This window comes from Neodiprion pinetum, chromosome 1 (genome assembly GCF_021155775.2).
Source record: "Neodiprion pinetum isolate iyNeoPine1 chromosome 1, iyNeoPine1.2, whole genome shotgun sequence".
Taxonomy (NCBI): Eukaryota; Metazoa; Arthropoda; class Insecta; order Hymenoptera; family Diprionidae; genus Neodiprion; species Neodiprion pinetum.
Genome location: NC_060232.1, coordinates 11,949,859 through 11,962,549, shown reverse-complemented (window position 1 = coordinate 11,962,549; position 12,691 = coordinate 11,949,859). Strand labels below are relative to the sequence as shown.

Sequence of the window (12,691 nt, the reverse complement as noted above, 5' to 3'; positions counted from 1 at the left end):
AGAGAATCAGCGTTGAACTGTTCATTCGTTATACTTTTCCTTCTCCTTTTTTAAAAATAATATCGAAATGTCGTTGGACAGAAATTAATCACACACCTTATATATGTATGTACAATATTAAATGATTTTGGATTTTGCGTCGTCAATGGTTAATTTCGATATTTTTATAAACAAGACGTTACGTAGTACGGTGTCTCTTATTTCCCAAACTGTATATTCCAGGAAGTGTCGGGCGGGAATCTTCCTTGTTTGACGTAAAACGAAGGCAAAAATTCGTCCGGCCCAAAAAGATTGCTCCCTTATAGTGCCTAAAGCATCGGCTTTTTCCTAGATTTGAATATCTCAGTGAAATCGATTTTACAGACATAAAAACTTTCATTCATCCCCAAATTTAAACCTAGTCACTTCCGCCTATGGAAACTTCCACATTACTTACACGGAGTTACTCAAACCCCAGTAAACTTTGGAACTTTATTACTGTACACATATTACGTTACGACTTAAACAAAATTTGACAATTCGGAAATAGATTACAATCTTAGTTTTAGTAAAAAACGATGGAGGATGTGGGAGGAATTCTTGAAGCAAAAAACGTAAAACAATATGCAATACATACGTGGGGCCTTTGAGACCCCTATGTTTTATCAATCATTCTTCATTTTACTTGCAGCACAAACAACCCTGATTCAAGCACGTTTATTTTAAAATTGGCGTTAAAGTCGGTTCTTGGGTCAACTGGACTCCACGCAAGTGCATCGGGTTAAAACTCTTTGATGCGATTTTCTACCGCAACAAAAACCTATAAGAATTTGTTTCAGTAGCTGAACTAAATGTTGACGTTGTATTATGAGAGATAATTGCAGAAATAAGCTAAATAAATTAACTTCTTTCCGACTTCAGCCGTTTTGTAATAATGTTTTGTGCCTATTGAGTTTTCGCTGCTGATTCATATTGATAGACGGCAACAAAACCTACGATTCGGGGAGTTGCAGAGCTCTATAGACCAACAGGAACCGAACCTGTGAACATTTGAAGTGAGAAATAAGAATGACCAAACATAATCGATTTTCTATCGCTAGTGAGAAATGAGATTTCGGTATCCAAATCGTGAGAGATGACAATAATTTGTAGAAGAAAAATTTCCTCTTGATTAATAATCTTTGGTATCTTTTGTCGCTCGTACGCATGCGGATTTCATTATCATAGCCCTCCCAAATATTTCCGTTCCAGCGTTATGGCAAAAGGTTGGAATAATTTGAAAACAGTGTTTTCCTAGCAGTCTTATTAATTCTCCCATCGGTCTTAATTTCCGTTGTTCGCGCCTAGCGCGCTCAGTATAGCTTAAGGCGAAGTGCCCCTTGATCTTAAACCGATGTACTGGCGCGTGTTCCTTAAACCACCTTACCCTCAGTCGGGTTTCTCTGTAATTGGTCCACTCTCTATTGTGGCCGTTCCATGTATCGAGCTGCCACAGTACCAGGGCTGTTCCCTGTACCTACTAGAGCCAGTAACAAATTATTCGACTAGCTCGTCTAGCTAATCAGGGTGCATCAGCTGGGCGAGACACACGCTGTAGTCACTAGGGTGGTCCTTGAAAAGGTCGTTCTTGAATTTTGATCAGCTCGGCCCCCAAACCGACTCCGCATAATTCAAAAACAATTCCCTAATTTTTTCAAACTTTTATCTCAACTTTAACCCGTGCCCCCAAGAGGGTGGATTTTCCCATTGGTATAGGAGTTTTTGGATAGCTCATTACGAATCTGAACTCAAAATTTGAAGATTCGAAGTGGCGGATCCAATATGGTGGACCAAAACCACAAGAGACACTTGATATTGCCATATTGGATCCATCATTTTGAATCTTGTACTTTCGACTTCAGATTCGTAATCAGTGACTCAAAATCCCCGGAGCACTGAGTTTTATTGATATCCAATGAGTTCTTGGATTTCGCTCCACCATGTTAGATCCGCCATTTCGAGTTTTCAAATTTTGAGTTCAGATTTATAATCATCGACCCAACAAACCCCTCGACAGCAAATTTCATCTAAATCCGTTCGGTAGATTTGATGTGCCCTGGAAAGGGTTCAGTGAAATCCACTGTGTTTGGGGCACAAGTTAGAGTTGAGATAAAATTTTTTATAAATTATAAATTTATTTTTGAGTTATCTGAAGACGAGACGTCGGGGCCGCGTTGCAGGTTTTAGGTGTACCTTCCAAAATACTATACAAATTGATCTAACAAGTGCTATTAAGACCGTCCCTCATACGATCATTAGACTAAAATAAAAAAGCTCTCTTAGGCTTAATTCAGAAATTAAGGTGATGAGGCCCTAACTTTTATGTAATCAGGTCTGATGTTACTTCTGTCTAATAAACTTGCTATCACTATCTAACTTGCTCGGAGTCTTCTCTCTGCTGCCTGAGAGTTTTTACGCCCGAGTAATTAAGTTATAATTCACTAAATTAGCCGCGGAATGACTGTATTCTTATTAAAACCCCGATTATTAAATCCTTCTCGAATTCTACTTCTTCTGGTACAATTCGATTAAACACCCGAATAAAACTCAAATAAAATTTACGTTTAAGGAATAATATTATCAAACTGCAATCTCTTACACATGATTAACTGCCATTGCCACGGTACGTAAATATTTTTAAATATTCATGGTTGAAAAGTAATTATATCAAGTCAAAAGTAAAAATATTTTAAAAACACTGATAATTTGGTTTCCGCCGATCAAAGACACATTCTCAAAACCTGGTTGTATCATAGCTGTTCTAAGACAAGCATGGTGTGAAAAATCTTTGTGCTCAGAACACTTTTTTGATAACTACCATTTTTTCACCACGTTCGATCCATTATTGTTCGTATCTGTAGTATCAATCAATAGGATACAACATAAAGATATGACATAATATAAATGAGATATTTTATAATAGTGATAAAGCAAGAGTGGTTTAGGCAATCAAATTTGATTTTTCAGTAAAATGTTGCACGCCCTTTTTGAACATTTTTATCTAGATTCACCATTTGAACAGGCTACTAGTTTTATTAAAACGTGTGATTTAAATTTATGGACCAGTTAAGAAATGATACATATTGCGTGATTAAAAATGTTCAACTCGTAAAAGCAACAAATTGGTACAAAGAATCAATCTTTTCAAGGATAGAACTAGTAAAATCGTTGAGTGGTCAATACGTATTACTGATTCATAACAAACGGATTGGACGATCAGGCTGCAGTGAAAATAGGTATGGGGCATTCCATGTCAACTCGACCCATGATTTTCCCTCACCATTTTTGATTTGCTTTAGGATTTTTCATACGGTTCTCTGGTCAGAAAAAGGCACTTGTTATGTTTTGTAGATTTTTTCCTACAACCGTTCATTTTTTATGATTATTCAAATCTATCTAAAAATTGGCATTTTTTTAAATCTCAAAAAATTCTCAAAAATCTTATTCTTTATCCCGATCATTCTGTCACTCGTTCCACGACGGGGCGATTTTTTTTTCCATTTTCTTTTAGTATTCCAAACATTTTGAACAAACAAAACAACATGTTTTAACGTTTCAAAAATTCTATTCCTCGCTATTTTAAATTCTCGCACCTTTCGTACACCCGTACTCTTTGCCCCAAGGCACTTCTATTCCATCCTTCATCAAGTATACTTCTAATCCATCGTTCGTATAATCGATTTCAACTTCAACTTCCAAGTTCAACCTCACACTTAGTTCCAGTCTAAATAATCATTAAATCTATTCCTAATCCACTTTGCCTAGTTATGCAATTACACGTTTCTCAGTTCTAACAAAACCTTTATACAACCAAAGGTATACCTTTTCCATCTCATTATCACTGCTTCCATCTTCCAGGATCGAGGACATCTAGGATGAGTATAGAAGTGGTTCGATAACCGCTCGTCGAATCAAGCCGCCTCTAGCCCGTAACCTCATAATGATCCGGATGAGAAATAAGATTTTAGAGAACTTGTTGAAATTTGAGAAAAATTTTTTATATAGGTTTGATAATCGTATAAAATTAACGGTTACAGAAAAAAATCTGAAAAAATTAAGGAGTGCTTTCTTGTGACTGAAGAACCGTATGAAAAATTCTAAAGCAAATCCAAAATTATTAGGGAAAATCACTGGTCGAGTTGACATGGAATGCCCCGTATGCTTTTACTCAGGCACATCAAATAGAACAATTTTTCCTATATACAAATATTAGTATTGGTACTCGCCCTTAATGGACGAATAGTTTACCCCCTTTATGGAGGTTTTTTCAAATATGCAAGAGTGCACACATACACTCACACGCAACATTCCTGTTTTCAATATAACGGCAACAGTCGTACCAGAATGGATTGTCAAATGTTTGATGCCGTGAGTGAAAAGCAAAATAGAGAGGGTGGTTCACCCTCTCAGACACGCCTGATAATTTTGTAACATCTTGAAACGTCAACTACGAGCTACAGCTACGACACGGAATTTCATGTAAGGGGTAGCTTACGCCTTTGAGTTTGCGTTTTTGCAAAAATGCAAAAACACGTCAAGTTTCATTTTGTTTAATTTTTCATGTCATTTTTACCCCTTAAAATGGCAATAGTTTCATTCAATTTGATCCACAACTTTTGATTAAACTTTAAGAAAGAAACGATTTTTATTTTTTCAATACGCGTGGCAGTCTTACGTGAGAAATATTTTCTGCACACTCGGAAAAATTGCTACTAACAGTTATTAAAAGAATTCTAGTAAAATACGGCACAAGTAACTATTTAGTGTAAATATAGTAGCCAATGTGACAATTTTCCATTTGTTGCAACGGTAAATCTATTTGTTGAAGTACCTACATTTTTTTTTCTTTAGTTCAATAAGACCTCATAAATTACCACAATTTGTTATTAGACAATATAATATGAGTGACTCAAATGAGAAAGAATAGTAACACACTAGATTTCGTGGTTCCAGCTACTAACAATAAGCTCAACTGATGAAATCCACGTACTTCTCATGGTTTTCTAATGGTAAAACGTTCAGTTATGGTAAAAATGAAAACTGTTAAGGACTGTACAATAATCATAGGTAGAAATTTTTCTCTGTGTGTGATTGTATGTTTGAACTGCAGTGCTGTTAATCTGTTCTGGTAAATAACTAAATTTAAGTATGATCCTAGAACATCTGCCGATGACCTGCAGCTTTTTTCACCCAATCGTTACATTGCTAAACTTCTCATCGCACCTTCATCACCGCCACAAAAAAAGCGGGGAAATAGCATGATAGTAATGTGAATAATATATATGGAAACCCAGGAAACTCGGTTGCTCGAAGGTTTGCTACGGAGCATTGCCACAGAGGTAATATAGAGAGCGATCCGAGTAGAAGCAGACAGCAAATGATTTATGAGCAAGTAAAGCAACGTGAAAATGACAAAAGGCCCATCAAATCACTACGTATTTGGTCTACTTCGTGCTTGTAAGTAGTTGGTGCTCCATAGCTCCCTGTATACGGGGGATTTCACAAAGATACGACCAAGCTAAACCGATGGGGTCTCGAATTTGAGCCATATATACTTTTTTCTAAAAGGTTTTGAGTTTGGAAATATACTCCTAAAGGGATTTTTTTATTGCCGCCTTCGTTTGGACAGAATCACTCTCGGTGAGTTTGAAAAATGTCATATTCAAGGCTAAGTTTCTAATAGAAAAAAAATGGATATTTCAAAAAAACATCAAGAACAAAAAGGTCTTGTGTTTGAACGTAGTTTCGAGGAAAAAATATGCGATATCATAAAAACCAGCAGAAACGAAAATAATCGATATTATTTCGCCTCCAGAAAATACGCCATTTTATGGAGTAGAAGTCGTAGGAAATAAACCAGCGTCTAATGTAGTGGGGGTGGGGAAATCTTGTTCACGTTCATTTGGACTACCCCAAATGCAGGTATTTTTTATTTATTTTTTTTTTATTCATCCGAGAAAAAGGTTACTCGCTGCAATTATTACGCAAGTTTTTCGATAGGAATAAATTCAATTAGTTCTCGTTCAAATCCAAATGCTAAACCGCCGCCTGATTCTTTAATTCAAGCCAATTGACAGTGAGCGACTATACTTTGCACACGTAACTGGAATTTTATGTCTCGATGGTTCAATGAGTCATTGTCTCTTTTTCTCCTAGTTACACTATCCTTCATCCGCAATTAATATATTTTGATTGAGAAGTACACCGCTGAATAATACCGATACTTGATGGCTCCAAAAATATTAAACTAATTTGTTCAGATGCAATACGACTTATTCATAGCCAACTTATAAGGTATGACGAATATTTTTCGTGAAGATAACCAGTTGAATCTATGGTTTATAACTGTTCTCATATTTCTTGCAAGTCAACAATACCTTGGTTAATTTTCGATAACTATATCATAGTCTTCCGTTATATTTTTCCTAAGCATCGTGTCATGCATACAGGATGTATCAGTATTCGGGGACCATCGGATTGGTGAACTTAAATCAGCGTTGCTTTAAAAAAAAAAAAATGACATCAACTTTTGCACTGATCAACTATCAACAATAGATGTTAAACATTTCTACGAAAAATTTTATTGCACGACTTGAGAAATCTGTTTAAAAAAAAAAAAAGTTTTCAGAATCTATAAAATGTAAAAGTTCACATCTAAACATTGAACATGTTATTGATTTGCAAAGCCAGGCGAGTATTGTCGGAATGTACGTGACCACCTGTGGATACTGCCGCCGAGCTTTGTAAACCCGGATAATTGGAAAAAGCTCTGAATTTTTTTCATAAAATACGTATCACACGCGACTACCTGTGGATACTGTAAAGCTGCAACCGTCGAGCTTTGTAAGCCCGGATAATTGGGAAAAGCTCTGAATTTTTCAAATGCTTTCATAACGTTTTGGAAAACGAGATGTATTTCAAATCACGAGAAAAGTATACGCTGGTTGGATTATCAAAATTAATCTTATTACACATGGATTTGAACTCAAATCTATGTATTTTATATAAAACTGTTGTGTTGAAATTCAGTAATTTACAATGAACTGCATTAATTATTTTAGTGACAATCAGTTTCAGAAAGTTCCAAATATGCGAATGGAGGAATCTTGTTTTTATTTGTATTTTTTACAATACAGAGATCATTTTTGGCGTTTCGTGTTAAATATATAGTCTTCGACAAATAGATATTTAAACGTGTATAATCTCCGATAACGGATTAAGCTGTACGATATTGATTTTGGATAAACTTCGCAATAAATTTAAACCTGATTTCAGAAACCTCATTCTTGACACGACCATACAAACCATCATAAAATACGTTTAAATTAAATCTGTATCCACGAAATAAAACAATTACTGCACAGTGCTGATACACTTAAACACCAGTTTGTACAAATAATAAAAAATTCCTTATCGCCAATTCATCATTGAGCATGACGGTAGCCCTAAGAGTTTTGTCATCAATCTGAATCTGAAGCTTCTGAACTTGTATCGCTTTCAGTTTCCGTGGTGTCATGATTTTCTGGCCGTCTGTTCGTATTTATGAACAGATCTTCATCTTCGTCGCGTTCCACTCGTTTTGAACCTTTCTCAAACTCCTGTGGCCAACAGTTTCTCAAGCGATAAAATTTGATATGCTCCTGAAATCAGCAGTTATATCGTTATTATTAATAACCGAAATATCATCAAAAATTGAACTATGGTAGTGCTAGTTATCTTTTTTCATTCTCTCCTCATTATTGTGTTTGAACCTACGTCTCACCTTAGTCAGTATTTTCACTATCTCAGCCTTGACTTTGTCCCCTTCGGGAATTGGCTCTACTAAAACATAGTCTCCTCTCTTGATCCATATGTTTTTCCGGTACTTGGTAGGCATTGAAACCAAGTAGTTCCCGCCTCCTGGACTGCTCGCTTCGTGAAGATTATTACCTTTTGATGCAACGATTCTTACTATAGACTGCGATTCCGTGGGAATATTCAAGTCCTCCCTGATTTCTTTCACAACGTGTTTTCGTTTTGTTGCTTTAGACATCTTCAAGGCTGAACACAAGAATTTCGACATGATAATAATACACTTATACTTACACAACTTAGACCTGAAACGTAACCGTATGTAATTATTTCAATTAAATGCGGGCTCAGGACGATTATCGAGCGACGGCTAGTTATTTCACCGATAGAGATCAAGTTCAATGAGAAAAAATAATAAACCTTGTTGAGTTTTTATTCTTAATTAATATGTGTGTACATAAGTATTTAAAATAAACTAATAATTAATATTAGATACTACATACTACAAAGTATTTGTATCATGAAATGTCTTAAAATAATTTAGCGGCTGGCCGTATATAATGGAAAAACGCTAATATTTTATACAATGATTTTCATTCATTTTTGCAATTTAGTCGTTGTACTACGCGATTCATGCTCGAGAGCAACAGATCCTCCAGATTTAACTAACGCTTGCTGTACATTTAAACTCTCTCCGATAGGTACTCCGTAACGATTTTTCAAGCCATGAGGATTGGACGGTGTCTGACAATCGTGACTCGATTCTTTTCGCAAAACAGTATCTACTTCGACGGAGGTGAAGAAGGCTACTGACATAGGTAAGTCGTTCAATCCTAATCTATGAGCACAGAATGATCTGGTAAACAGGTTTGTCATGTGCATTGCTAAGGCAGCATTATACTTGTACTTGGAAGGAACCAGATACCTAATTTCATCATGAAACGAGAGACAAAAACGAGTTTTATCCTTCATCAACCACCTCATGCACACTAGCATCAAATGCAGAAAATCAACAGCTCCGCTTTGAACTACCCAATTCACTCTGGTTGGCAAATACTTATCATCTACGCCGCTTTCGGGTTCTAAAGCACGACTTAGTCGACAGTTTAGAAATGGTGTTACAGGCTTCGAGCTCCCGGCAATTTCTTCAAGCCGATTGAACATGGCTGACTCCGTGCCACCGACCCATTTACTATTTCCAAACATCTCATGAATGGTTTTCCCATGAAGTTGTGCTATCCTGAAGGCATTATAGCTGGAAAAAGGTACGTCCTCGATATCTTTGCCGATGTATTCTGGTTTCAATCGAAAAACACGCTTTCCTTTTGTCATGGTGAACATTTTCTGAGCTTTTGAAATAGCTTCTGTTTCTGGCATCGAAGGATTAAACTGCTTCAACAATCCAGTGGCAAATTTTTGACCAGCGCCATATATCCTCGCATAATTTATTACTTTTGCATGATCTCTCGATATTCCAACAGCCTTTGCCGTTACGCTGTGCATGTCCGTCCCGTTTGTTTTACTACCAATCAATGTCATCCGACCAAAAGGTGTAGCACCATGAATCTGAGCACGGTATGCATCTCCAAGAACAGAAGCTATCCAAAGTTCCTGTGAGTCTACGTCAGCACCGACAATGTTGTATCCAGGTGGTGCTTGTATCATTGCACGTAACTCGGAGCCAACACGTTCTATGTGAGCATTCGACGCAGTCATCCAAGTTGATTCGATAGCTCTACGAGTCAAGGTACCAGAAACGACAACTTGCGGTACAATTGCTCCGTACTGCATGTAGGTCGAATCGTGATTGATAAACAAATCGTCTTGCGGTAGGTTCCTCGATTCAGGTGGCATGTCTCGTTTATTGAGCCATATAACTGTCTGCGAAAATATTCTTGCTCTATTGTTCCGCCAATATGAGAGCATCCTAGCTATTTTCAAAACTTTTTGTGCACTCGAATCAGGACCAGTCAAAATATTCTCTGAAAATTTATTCAGAAAATCTTTTGCTAGTGGATTTCCAACATTGTGCGACTTTCCATCTTTGTGCGGCAGCTTGAAGAACCAACAGCAGCCATCTATGTCGATGTTGCACCAAACTCCAGTGCCTTTGTAGACGTGCTCGGCTGGATGTGTGACCTTTTTATGTCTCCAAAATTCAGTTTTACCCAAATCATCCTGTACTTCAGCTCTAAGATTTTGCATCAAATAATCTGTATCACTGTCCCTATCACCGCTGTTCAACAACGGGCATTGTTCAAATAATTCTTTCAATGGTAATTTTGTTTCAACATCCGGCTCATTATTATAAGGTACTAAAAAGCCCCATCCATGTTCTTTGATGTAATGTAAAGGATAATTTTCCCAAGATAACCTCAACAGCTTTGGAGTTATTTGCATGGTTGTGCTTATATTCTGTGGATGCGGAGCCCAATCTGCGTCACCTCTCTTAGGGCACAATTTCCTGTACCAGGCTGGATAACCTGGTTTATGAGGCATCCGAGCAGGTAAGAGATATTTAGTATCTTTAAGATATGCAAATTTCTCTTCTAGAGAATCGACTTCATCTTCACCATCAGTGAGGTACTTTTCTATATCCGACAATTCCTTCGTTTCCTTAGATTTTATCTCTTCGATTTCTCTCAATTTGGCCTTAGACAGCGAAGACTTCAATTTTATCGACTGTGTACTCCAGTCTTCGTCCCACATCCAAAGGTCCCTTTTATAATCTTCGTTATGCAAAAGCTTACATGTCTCATCAGCTTTTTTTGCTAATGTATGCTTGGTCTCATTATTCAAATCTTCATACGTCAGCTCAGATTCTTCTAAATATCGCTCCCAGTTTGAGTTTACAGGTAGATATGCGGTGCCCAGTTCCAACATACCAGCAAGTGTAACTGGGTGAGGAAATCTTTCTTCAAACATTGGAAACAACTTTTGTAAAACTCTGTGTGTCGCTTCAACATCCAAAGCACAATACGTAGTTAACTCTTGGAATTTATCTCGGATTTCAGACAACGTCCCTTCGACAAAAACATCCCTCATCTTCTTGCTCAATTTCTCACCACAGTACAATTCATGTACGTCAGCCAAGCCATTCATCGAGCTGCAACGCCTCCATTCTTCATCGTTCAAATTTGGTTTGTTGGCTTTCAATACAGCTCTTTGATAGCTGGTCACACCGCTGACACAAGCGTGCATAGACATTGTATCAACGAACCTCGTACCAGTACAATTGAGCCAATACTGCTCTTTGATTCTTGCCCTGTCGTATGAAACATTGTGTCCGACTACAATCTTTGGCATATTTTGTAGATCGTTCAATTTTCCACCATATTGCGTGCGACTACTCTCCAACGGTATCAGCATATCTGTAGTAAACTTTCGACTCCCGGCTGGCATGTTACTTCCGTCTACCAACGACTTGGATGCCCAACTGTACCAGGCTTTCTGGCTGACAGCTGTGGCCAGTGTAGGAAGAGGTCCGGCATTCATGCAAACTTCTACGTCAAATACGAGGCCCGTTTCCAAAGGATAATCAACCCTATCCGCGCCTGTGTCCGTATATCTGGTCCAACCATCTTGGAAAATCCACTCTTTCGGCATCTCCGGAATCTCTTTCACGATGTTATTTATTATCTTCAGATAGGGTTCGACCTGTGCTTTTCCAATATTGTAAAAATGCTCTTCTAAATTCTTACCTTCCAAGGTTGGCAGCTTCATTAAAACGTCTTCTAGACGTGTCGAGTCCTCAACGTTTATTCCAAATTTGTTTAAATCCTTCTTCAGAGTTGCAAGCTCCTGCTCGGACGGGCGATGGATCGAATCATTTTTAAACAATTGTTCATACAGACCTTTGGATAGCATTTGCATATTGAGTTCGTTAACACGTGTTAAGGATGGTTTTTCAATTCGAGATTCAACGGAGACATTCTGGGCCTCGCGAGTTTCGTAGTTTGAGGTTAAAGATGTTTGGTTAGGTTTCAAATCCTTTGATTTTTTCAGCTTGATCAACTTTTTGGAAAATTGTTTACTTGCCCGCTTAGGACCGGCGGTAGAATTACTTTGAGCGTAACTACGCGTTATACAACTGTTGAGCAACTGAATTTTTCCCTTCATTTCGCAGAAGTTTTCTACTTTTCAAAACATAGGCACGTGACGAGTATTCTGCAACCGATGTACACATTCGAACATGAAAATGTGCTAAAAATGTAACCAAAAATAATTTTCCCTTACCTGTACCCGTTCAATGCTGATGCCGAATTACACTGTTTTATAGGATTCTAAGAAGCCCAAAAAGTTCGACAAATTTAATAATACGTTACGAAAACGGCTCGTGCCAGCTGTGTGAGTCTGCAAACTAGCCAGAGTAGCATACAAATGACCCGCTCGCCGGTGCGCTGTCAAATGCTGTCTGCATTTTTTTTCCCAACTTTCACTTATCAGCGCTAATTTTCTGGTTCATAAAACGTCACAACTAGCTGTTGCATCGTTGCCGTTACATCTGCGTCTGATTTTGAAGTCGATCTACTCTACAGATACATTCAGCGCAAATGTCACGTCTTAAATCTCACTTCTAGCCCGCTTAAATTTAATGCGAATATTGTCGTGATTCGATGTAAATTTTTGTGCGCAATCGCCGTATACAATGTATTGGATTTTAAATGTACGTGACAAATGAGCGTTTTACCCCCGACAACGCCTCCGAGCACGGGGATATTCAACATTTATAGTTTACGGAAAATTTAAAATTCTACTGTTAACCATGATTTGACCATAGTCGATTATTTATAAGTTTATATTCGTGACGCATGCGCCTCGTCAAAACGTCAACTTCAAAAATCCCAAGAGTCTCAGAAAAGAATTAATACATGATATCTGA

At 37.6% G+C, this 12,691-nt stretch overlaps 2 protein-coding genes across 2 annotated transcripts; both read right to left on the bottom strand.

The window, feature by feature from the left end:
* Positions 1 to 7,108: 7,108 nt before the first annotated feature.
* Positions 7,109 to 12,399, bottom strand: LOC124217961 (probable RNA-binding protein EIF1AD). The gene is made up of 3 exons (XM_046624205.2): positions 12,046 to 12,399; positions 7,781 to 8,058; positions 7,109 to 7,658 (listed from the first exon to the last, which is right to left on the bottom strand). The coding sequence occupies exons 2-3, from the start codon at positions 8,048 to 8,050 to the stop codon at positions 7,479 to 7,481; spliced, it is 450 nt and encodes a 149-aa protein (XP_046480161.1). The 5' UTR covers positions 8,051 to 8,058; positions 12,046 to 12,399; the 3' UTR covers positions 7,109 to 7,478.
* On the bottom strand, positions 8,065 to 12,035 carry tam (DNA polymerase gamma, catalytic subunit tam). Its single transcript, XM_046624220.1, has one exon. It carries the CDS (start codon positions 11,926 to 11,928, stop codon positions 8,407 to 8,409), a length of 3,522 nt encoding a protein of 1,173 aa, XP_046480176.1. The 5' UTR covers positions 11,929 to 12,035; the 3' UTR covers positions 8,065 to 8,406.
* Positions 12,400 to 12,691: the final 292 nt, after the last annotated feature.

Bases quoted from the DNA above. Each gene is read 5' to 3' on its own strand.
- LOC124217961 (XM_046624205.2), bottom strand. From the start codon at position 8,050: ATGTCTAAAGCAACAAAACGAAAACACGTTGTGAAAGAAATCAGGGAG. The intron at 7,659-7,780 runs GTGAGACGTAGG...TGCTGATTTCAG, and splicing joins TAGTGAAAATACTGACTAAG to GAGCATATCAAATTTTATCG.
- tam (XM_046624220.1), bottom strand. From the start codon at position 11,928: ATGAAGGGAAAAATTCAGTTGCTCAACAGTTGTATAACGCGTAGTTAC.